Genomic DNA, 10,000 nt, shown 5'->3' with positions numbered 1-10,000 from the left:
TAATGCAATTCCTCTCCCATGAATGTTGCTTCTATAGTGTTATTTTTGTAGAGAAAATTATTAGGAAAGAATTATGCTCTTTGATGGGGGAATTAAAGTGAAAGGATATAAAGAAAAGTTTTTTGAGAGAGCACACTGATTTTGATTTTAAAAGAAAGCTTCTTAGTAGAATCATTTTCATCTGCCCAAATGGTAATATAATATATTTGTACTCAGTGAAAGAGATGTCATGTAGATACATTGTGTGTACATTTTCCCATTGTATATGGAATAGTGTAAATTGACTTGGTTAAAATATCTTTTTTATAGGGTATATCCAAGTTTGTAAGGGATAGTTAGATCATATAGTATTAGTTCTCAGGACAGAGTGCTTTCCAACTGATTGACACACTGAGGATAAAGCATGATAGTTTTTAGCTTGAAGTCTGTATTGGTTATTAGGGTCTTATTGAAGCACAACACCTTATTCCATAGCATTCTCCTTTTGTTGCCCCAACAATTGAGTTTCCTTCCATTCTTCATTATATTTTAACTCTACTCAGATGGAGTTTTCCTCCTTGAGCAAAAAATTAGAAGGACAGAGAAGACGTCTTTACCCACCCTGTGTGTTTGGCTTTGGTATATAAGTTTTCCCAGTAATTATGCCTAAAACAAAGCTTTAACTTCACTTTTAAAGGACTGTAACTCCTGAACAGCCTATCCCAAAGATGAACAATAGAACAAGTGTTTAAAACAGACAATTAATACAAGCTGACTGTGCGTGACACATAACCTAGTCACCTGGCTCTTGGGCTCGGCTCATTAAGGCAAGAATAGATGCCAGCCATCAATGGTGGGTAATTGTACAGCCTATAGAAAGTAAGTCACTCTGTCAAGTTGCCTGTCAGTAGTTTCTTGCACAAACCAGTTACTGCTTGGCAGCAAGGCTTGAGTGAAAGAAGTTTGTGAACAAAAATTTATTTTTGTTTAATAATATTCTACTTATTAGTTTATGAACTGCAAAACATTAATCAGCAGAATGGGCTGAGATGTAGGATGAGCAATACTTACTATGATAGCTTTGGTACCATTTGGGTTTATCTGTTCGGTTACATTTTAGGACACCAAACTTAGAGAGAACTTAAAAAAGGGAAATATGCTTGGCATATTTTCCATAATTTCCTCCTGTGCTTTCAGACTCATTTACTTCCTTGTACATTAAAAAGTTCTATGCTCTTAATTCACCGGATTTAGCTTTCCCATAGCATTCTTTAGAGGTGTATGAAAGATGAGATGACAGAATCATCCCAATTTCAGTGATGGTCTTAGGCTGTTGCATCCGATGGTGAAGGCTAAGATGTGAGCCCACTTAGCGTATGTTGTTGCGAAAGGGTAGAGTGTGAGTGTGAGGGAGAGGGTAGAGTGTGTGAATGTGAGGGAGAGGGTAGAGTGTGAGTGTGAGGGAGAGGGTAGAGTGTGAGTGTGAGGAGAGGGTAGAGTGTGAGTGTGAGGGAGAGGGTAGAGTGTGAGTGTGAGGGAGAGGGTAGAGTGTGAGTGTGAGGAGAGGTAGTGTGGTGTGAGGGAGAGGGTAGAGTGTGAGTGTGAGGAGAGGGTAGAGTGTGAATGTGAGGAGAGAGGTAGAGTGTGAGTGTGAGGGAGAGGGTAGAGTGTGAATGTGAGGGAGAGGGTAGAGTGTGAGTGTGAGGGAGAGGGTAGAGTGTGAGTGTGAGGGAGAGGGTAGAGTGTGAGTGTGAGGGAGAGGGTAGAGTGTGAGTGTGAGGGAGAGGGTAGAGTGTGAGTGTGAGGGAGAGGGTAGAGTGAGAGTGTGAGGGAGAGGGTAGAGTGAGAGTGTGAGGGAGAGGGTAGAGTGTGAGTGTGAGGGAGAGGGTAGAGTGTGAGGGTGAGGAAGAGGGAGAGAGTGGAGGGTGAGGAAGAGGGAGAGAGTGGAGGGTGAGGAAGAGGGAGAGAGTAGAGAGTAAGTGTGAGAAAGAGAGTGGAGAGTGAGGTTGAGGGAGAGAGAGAAAGAGAGAGGATGAGACAAACTCTTTGTGTTCTTTATCCCATCACAGAAATAATTTGGCATCCATTAAACTTCCATCATATTAAGTTACATTAGCAGTGTAGTTAGGCCTATAAACTTTTCTTCCTCTTCCTAATATCCTCCTCTCTTTCCCCATTCTGCTTTTAATGTCAGAGATAAATATTCATTAACACCTTGACATCACATGGGCAGAGAATCCAGAATAGGGTTTACCATTTAGCAGCTCACAGGGTTTTTGGCCTGATCTCTGTTTGAAACCTTTGTCTCGGGGAGGCCAGGACAAGAAGGCCCCAAGCTGCATGCAGAGGTTGGTAGGGTAGATGCCCTTCTTGCACCAAGCTGCTTTATGTCCTAGGCAGCCCCCTTATTACCCTTGGTGGGCTGTGGGGCAACTACTCTGAGACTTGTGGAAGAGGGTGATAAGAGTCATATTGCTTTAGTCTCAGATGGGAAGGCAAGGAGGAGATGGGGGAAAGCCAGCAGCTGACTTGCTTTGGTGGTTCATAAGGGATGGGAGATGATTATGCTAGTTCGGGATATTAGTTTCTTTGTGGAAACTAGCCCTGGTGTTGTTTTCTCTGCAAGTGATGTTAATTCATTTGTGTAAATTTCTTTTTCTTTGTTTGTTTATTTCTGTTTCTCAGTCTCATCCTTTTCTCACTTATTCTGTGTTAGTATTGTAATCTCACTTTCCTCCAAATTTACACACACACACACACACGCACACACACACACACACACACACACACACACACACACACACACACACACACACACACACACACACACACACACACACTTAACTAGCATTTATTCTTCAGATGCATAATGTTTTTAGCCTTTAATGAGCTTGAATGAAGCACAAGTTATCAAAGGAGGAGCCAATATTATCAAGATATATAAGTTAAAGAGTGTAAATCAGTGTAAACAGTGGTTTTTATTTTATAGTTCTTTTCTCAGGTAGTCAGGATTGTTCGGAAAATGTTTGTTTTGTGAGGTAGAATGTTACCTCATGCTGTGACAGGATGAAGACTTTGTAGTTCCTTGACATGTAGTGTCATTTGTTGTATTTTACATATGCATTCACATACAGATGCACACATGCATACACATACAGATGCACACATGCATACACATACGGATGCACACATGCATACACATACGGATGCACACATGCATACACATACGGATGCACACATGCATACACATACAGATGCACACATGCATACACATACGGATGCACACATGCATACACATACAGATGTACACATACACACACACAGATGTACACATACACACACACACAGATGTACACATACACACACTCACACACACAGATGCACACATACACACACTCACAGATGCACACATACACACACTCACAGATGCACACACACACACACACTCACAGATCACACACACACACACACACACACACACACACACACACACACTCACAGAGACACACGCATACACATACACATATAAAACCACAACACACACACCACAACCACACACACCACACGACCACACACACACCACACACAAACCAACCACACACAACAAACACACACCACACACACACACAACCACACAACCACAAACCACACACACACCAAACAACACACACCCACACACACACACATGACCACACACACACATGACCACACACACACACACACACACACCACACACACACACACACACACACACACACACACACACACACACACACACACACACACACACACAGCACAGTCAACACACACACACACACACACACACACACACACACACACAGTCCAACATTCACTTGATGAGTGAATGGTTCCTATTTGGGACTTGGATCCACGTGGTAAACAGCCACGTGGTCCACTGGTAACAGAAATAGACTTATGTATATGCTATATAGCATATACATAAGTCTATTTCTGTTTCCATTGGACCACGTGGATCCAAGTCCCAAATAGGAACCATTCACTCATCGACAATAGATGACAATTATATCTGATCTCGTTTGACCCTTCAATTCGTGACCAGCACCCGACGTGGTAAGGTCGGGCAGGCTGACCTGACACATGAGCCGCTATCACCCATAAATAGACATTGTCTCATGTGTTCCTATACTGTGTGTTGTGTCTTCTCTTATTAATAAAGGGTCATGCCGTTATACCAGTATCACTAACCCTGCAAGCCAATGTAATTGGGTTCTATACCCGTTATACAAACACATACGCACACATAAACATATGCACACACATCCGCACGCACACACACACATATGTGCATAGACACATACGCGCATAGACACATACGCACATAGACACATACACGCGCACACACACACACACACACACACACACACACACACACACACACACTTACACATATGCGCACACACATATACACACATACACAAACACATACACACACACATATATATGCATATGCATACACACACATACCCATATGCATATGCACACACATGCATGCACACATACACATACACACAAACAAACAAACAAAAACACACACTCCACACATTCATATCACACGCAGAGTATACACACACATGCATGCAGTAAGTTCATATCATCAGTTTCATGCTTTTGGAAGTAGTTAGATTTACTAAAAGATTCCCCATTACCAGGCAAGTTTAACAAAGTGTGTGTCCCTTTTCAGATGGCAGAGTACATTCTCTCACAGAGATGTGTGCCCGCACAGTGGCGGCACACATCCCTTTTGAAGTGGTCGAACAGATGATGCCTCCTGTGCCAGAGCAGCTACAACTTCTTATTGCATTCTGGAGCTTCCCGGAAAATGAGGAGGACATTAGGCTCTACAGCTGCCTGGCCAACGGCAATGCCGATGAATTTCTCCGAGGGGAAAACCACTACAAACACAAGAGCGTCCATGATCCGTTGCAGATTGGTGAGCCTTCTTGCAATTTCTTTAAGAGAAATGGCTTGTTTTCTTTTGATATTCTTACAATTCTTACAATTAAGATATTAGTATGTAATATACATTCAGACCCCACTTTACTTCCATTTTACTGTTTCACACAGCTTTTCCTTAGTTTTTTTAATATTTTAATTCCTAATTTATTGGTATTGTGAGAAGATTTAACTAAAATGAAATGCATTTTCTTGTCCATTCTACATTATCAAGCAATTCATCTCTTTAGGGCTAGAGAGTGTTTGCAAAGGCTGTTTATTGATACCACTGAGGCCTTATTCCAATATGTTATATTAGTATGAATGAGTTAATACCTTCCATGTATGTTTCACCATAGACAACAGGATTTGGAAACTGTTGTCTCATCTTCTAATCACTGTATATTGTGTATAGAGTGTTGTTCTACCAAATTATAAGGAATTAATTCAGGTCATTGAAAGCAGTCATTTTGTAGTAAACCATTCAGTATTCTATTTGTGAGACATTACCACTCACATGGTATGTATACAACAGTAATTATACTTTTCTTCTCAGGATTCCATCTAAGTGCTACTGTAGCACCATCAGCTTCTGGGACAAAGGGGCAGTTCAATGTAGCAGTAACATTTGACAGGGGTAGGATCACAACATGTAATTGTACATGCTCTGCCAATGCCTCTTGGTGTTCACATGTCGTTGCCGTCTGCCTCCACCGTATCCACCAGGTAAGTGAAGAGCTGGAAAGGTTCAAAGAATAGCTGTAATCTCAGTATTTGGAAGTTAAAGGGGTTAGAATTGGGTTGCTTTACTGTTTTATTTTTGCCTCAACCTTCGATGTCTTTTTTCTTTTTCCTTTGTTTAATTTGGTTTCCTCTACTTCTCTGACTTTTGTTTTCTAAGAAATATGAATGTATGAGAACCATAACTTAAAGCAACAGCTGGCTATAAAAGCATATTCTGAAAGAAGGCATTTTAATTTGCTTATCTGAGCATTTCCATCTTCATCTCAGTCACTTTTATCCCTCATCCAGCCCAACCAAGTGAAACTTCGTGCTCCTGTGAGCGAGTCATTGTCACGGCTACAGAGAGATCAGCTACAGAAATTTGCTCAGTACCTCATCAGTGAACTGCCACAACAGATCCTGCCAACAGCACAGCGGCTCATTGATGAAATCCTCTCTAGTCAAACATCTGATATTAATACAGTAAGAAGAAAGAACAGATTTCTCATAGTGTAGATTTTGGGGTTAAAGGTTTGTTGATGATATGCTCATTTCTCTTTCACTCTTGCCACTTTACAGGATGAGTAAGTATTAATATTCTCCAAGAGAGAAATTTTAAAATGAACCAAGTGTTTATTAGTTGTAAGTATATATGGAGTTTGATTATGAATAGAAAAAATACAAATTCCTTCTCAAACTTTGTTCAAACACTGAAGCCTGGAGAGATTGAAGTATATCTGCAAATTTTTTTTCATTCAAAATAGTTCCATTTATAGGCATCTTCTATACACATCATAAGAGTTAATTCCGGATTGAAGTTAATCCAGATCCACAGTACATGCACAGAAGAAGCAAGGTATTTCCAGGTGCACAAGCCAATGCAATTATCAGTAAATATGCTGTTTTACATGTAAAAGCACTGGAATTTTCTCTGGGATCTTCTTTTCATTTTTCTTTTCAGTGTTGTGAGTTATATAAAAATATATACCGATGAATTTTATATACATCTTTGACATGAAAATATCAGAATTTGTTTCGTTATTGCTTATTCTAAGTATTAATGGCAATTCAACTCCATCTTTTCTGTGGAAAATTATGTCAATATGTGTCAATACATGATTGGTCAGATTAACTAACTCATTCTATGCATGTACAGGATTAGACTTTGAGCTTAAAAGTAACGCCTGGTCCAGAGGTGAATTAAAAGTTAATCCTGGATGCTGTCATTGTACATGCACAGTAGAGATCTGGTTTAAACTTTAATACTGGTTTAACATTTATGGCTTGTACAGAAGACACCCTATGGCTTGACATGTGGCACAACAAAGATACCTAGGCCTGACTATATGAATTATCTTTGTTTTAAATCCATCGGATGTGGGTACTGTAAGGCAATTACAATGCCCAAAATATGGGCATTAGGTGACCGCTCTGACACGTGTGCAGCTTGTAGTCCAGACACATGTCAAGACTCTGTGCCTCCCCCTTGCAGTATTATTTTCTGTTATCTAAGCCTTTTTAGCTTTTTTGCTTTTTTCCTGTGTCCATATTTGCTTTGTCTGGATGGTAATTGACCATTTTCCTTGCACAAACTCCAAATCATCTCTCTAGGTAGCCCATAACTCTGTGCAAGAATAATAACAATATGTTTCTTCTTTTTCTTCTTCCCATGATATTCAATTTTCTGTTGTACAACTTGCACACTGGTCACAGCGGCCAGGAATAGGATCCTGAGCATGGAAATGTAATTCTCCCTGGAGCCAGCACTCTTCCAGTCATGGCTCATAGACACTCATTCCACATTCATTTATCAATGGGAATAATACAAAAGCCCCACTTTAAACATCAGATGAGTCTAATCACCCTCAAAGAGGTTTATGCACCCATGGAAAGTCTTTTCGGTCACCCCGGCCTTCAGCCAAAATGCTCACAACGGCAAGGTCACGTCACCCCGTCCCAGAGCCAGGTTTTCCCTTGATGGCATGTGGCCCTAAAGCCAAATTTTTTCATGACGTGATGGTTACAATATCCGGATTGTAGGGGTTAATCTTTATGGTATTTGGTTTATTGATAATGATATCACTGTTGTCTAAAGTCTTTTTCTTTATTTTCACTTATTTATTTTTCTGTCATAAGAAAACTAAAAAGGAAATATATAAATGGGTGGAATTAGTAATTTCATTCTGTTAACAGGTTTCAGGGGCACCAGACCCAACTGCTGGTGGATCAGCCAACGAGCAAATGGCCTGGTGGCTCGATGAGAGCAACCTTCACGAGAATATTCACAAGATCCTGGTCAAATTTTGTGTGCCATCTCCCATTGTTTTTAGGTATGTGATTTTTTTTTCCCCTCCCCCAGAGATTATTGGGTCTGCTGTTGAAGTTCCATGTAGTATCTGTAATCTGCATAGTATTTTGTACTGTAATAACATACTTATAGCAATTTCATTAGTACCAAACTAGATTAATAGTTTTCTGTATGATTCTCTTCATAAGACAGATCTACTTGCATTTCATTATGAAATAAAATACATAAATTATATATAATCTCGAGTTACAAAGTTACATTTACTACTGATGAGAAGGACCCACTATACATATAAAAGACTGGTGAGTCTTCTTATGAAATGAGACTCCATGGACTGACCTTCACACATTTTACAGCGATGTCAACTACCTGAGTTCAACAGCCCCACCAGTGGCTGCAGAATGGTCATCCTTATTGAGACCACTGAGGGGAAGGGAACCCGAAGGCATGTGGAACCTTCTCTCCATAGTGAGGGAAATGTTTAAGCGAAATGACCGCAATGCCATTCCCCTCTTGGAGATCATTACAGAGGAATGCCTGGCTACAGAAAAGGTAACTAGACCTCTTGATTTTTACTTAAATAATCATGACTTTGGAAATTGAATGCCACAACGGGGAAAAGCTAACTGTAAGGTTTATACTGAGGTGTTGTTTTTATGCATAAATTTTCACTATTCAAGTTGATAGTCAATAAATTAGCCTATGAATTGTTTAGGTTTCAATTCTTATTGTTTCTTTTTCAGATTTTGGTTTGGTGGGTAAATACAAAGGTTGCCCTACACATGGGGAGTTCTGGCCATGGTGGTAAGAACAACATGAACTCCAACAGCCATGGAAGCCAGTATGCTTGCTCATCTCTCTGTGATGAAATTGTTGTTCTATGGCGTCTGGCAGCACTTAACCCAGCTTTGTCACCTCAGGAGCGTGAGCAGCTTATTGCCAAGTTCAAAGGCTGGCATCTCAAGGTTTTAGAGAAGGTTGCTAAGAGCAAAGGTAAAGTTGAACCATTCTTTTTCTTTCTTCATTTTGTTAATCTGTTAATGAATTCAGTTTTGTTAGTCAAAAGTTAAAGATGAGTTTTTTTATTATCAGGCTCTTTGTCAACACTAATTCCTTTCTTTACCATTAACAGAAACAGGTACAAATGGTGGAGGCGGAAGCAACAAGAGAGGCACTGATGTTGATGTATTCCCAGGGTTCAAGCCAGCAATAGAACCTTGTTACCTTGACTGGAATGATTACCCTCTTCCTGGAGTTACATATTCCCACACAGCTTCTCGATATTATTGTCCTGTCATGCGGTTTAGGCATGATTCTCGACACGAGTCACAAGCAGCACCCATCTCTGCACCACACCCAAGAAATCCTACATCACATGCCGGGCCAAAACGGCCTTCAGAGCGGCGTGTGCTTATCAGTTCTGGAAATGCAGGTGACAAAGAGAACTTGGGTGCTGGTGTCTCTTTAGCGAGTCATAGACACAGTGGTCATCGGAGCAGTAGTGTTAGTAGTGAAGGCTTTTGCGACAATGACCTGGGCCGTGACAGTGACTCTCCACCAGATCAAAGGTCACCTGAACAGGTTGACTCAGGCCAGGTGTCCCGACAGAGCTCAAGAGAAGATCGTCCCATGGGAGCTCTAGGTCTGGCGGCAGCCTTTGATCGTTCAAGAGACGATAGAGATAAGTCATCTCCTGATGATGGTGGAGCAGAGTCTGACTGGTCTGGTGTTGCAGAACCATCCAGAAACCAGAGAAGCCGGGCAGGTAGTAGAGGACAGCGTGCCAGAGACCAAAATGGAGCAGATGAATATGACGTGTATGTGTATAATGCTAATTTAGTTGGGGATGGAAATAGTGTAAGTGACTGTAGTGGGGCTGAAAGAGGAGCAGAAATTTTCAATAACCTGAAAAAGTTTGAAGATCCCCTTGAGATACTATTTGCTCGTGCTGAGGGTTTGCATGCTCACGGACATTTACAAGAAGCCTCTGGACTGGCAGTACAACTAGCACACGAG

At 40.9% G+C, this 10,000-nt stretch overlaps 1 protein-coding gene and 1 long non-coding RNA gene across 5 annotated transcripts in view; one reads left to right on the top strand and one right to left on the bottom strand.

The window, feature by feature from the left end:
• The window catches only part of LOC119580437 (zinc finger SWIM domain-containing protein 8-like), a 32,063-nt gene that overhangs the window by 6,099 nt on the left and 15,964 nt on the right, over nt 1–10,000 (top strand). For all 4 annotated transcript variants that reach the window (XM_037928585.1, XM_037928605.1, XM_037928599.1 and 1 more), the window contains 7 exons: nt 4,703–4,951; nt 5,510–5,679; nt 5,986–6,159; nt 7,870–8,006; nt 8,341–8,536; nt 8,728–8,977; nt 9,117–10,000. The exon at nt 9,117–10,000 is cut by the window's right edge and continues 231 nt beyond it. In XM_037928585.1, the coding sequence (XP_037784513.1) occupies nt 4,703–4,951; nt 5,510–5,679; nt 5,986–6,159; nt 7,870–8,006; nt 8,341–8,536; nt 8,728–8,977; nt 9,117–10,000 (2,060 nt within the window). The remainder of the gene's footprint in view (nt 1–4,702; nt 4,952–5,509; nt 5,680–5,985; nt 6,160–7,869; nt 8,007–8,340; nt 8,537–8,727; nt 8,978–9,116) is intronic.
• Nucleotides 6,016–10,000, bottom strand: part of LOC119580554 — a 32,476-nt gene continuing 28,491 nt past the window's right edge. Inside the window, exon 3 of the long non-coding RNA XR_005229392.1 lies at nt 6,016–6,096. This is a non-coding gene — a long non-coding RNA (uncharacterized LOC119580554). The remainder of the gene's footprint in view (nt 6,097–10,000) is intronic.

This window comes from Penaeus monodon, chromosome 2 (assembly GCF_015228065.2).
Source record: "Penaeus monodon isolate SGIC_2016 chromosome 2, NSTDA_Pmon_1, whole genome shotgun sequence".
Lineage (NCBI taxonomy): Eukaryota > Metazoa > Arthropoda > Malacostraca > Decapoda > Penaeidae > Penaeus > Penaeus monodon.
The sequence above is the reverse complement of the archived record's forward strand: the minus strand, read 5'-3'. Positions and strand labels throughout refer to the sequence as shown.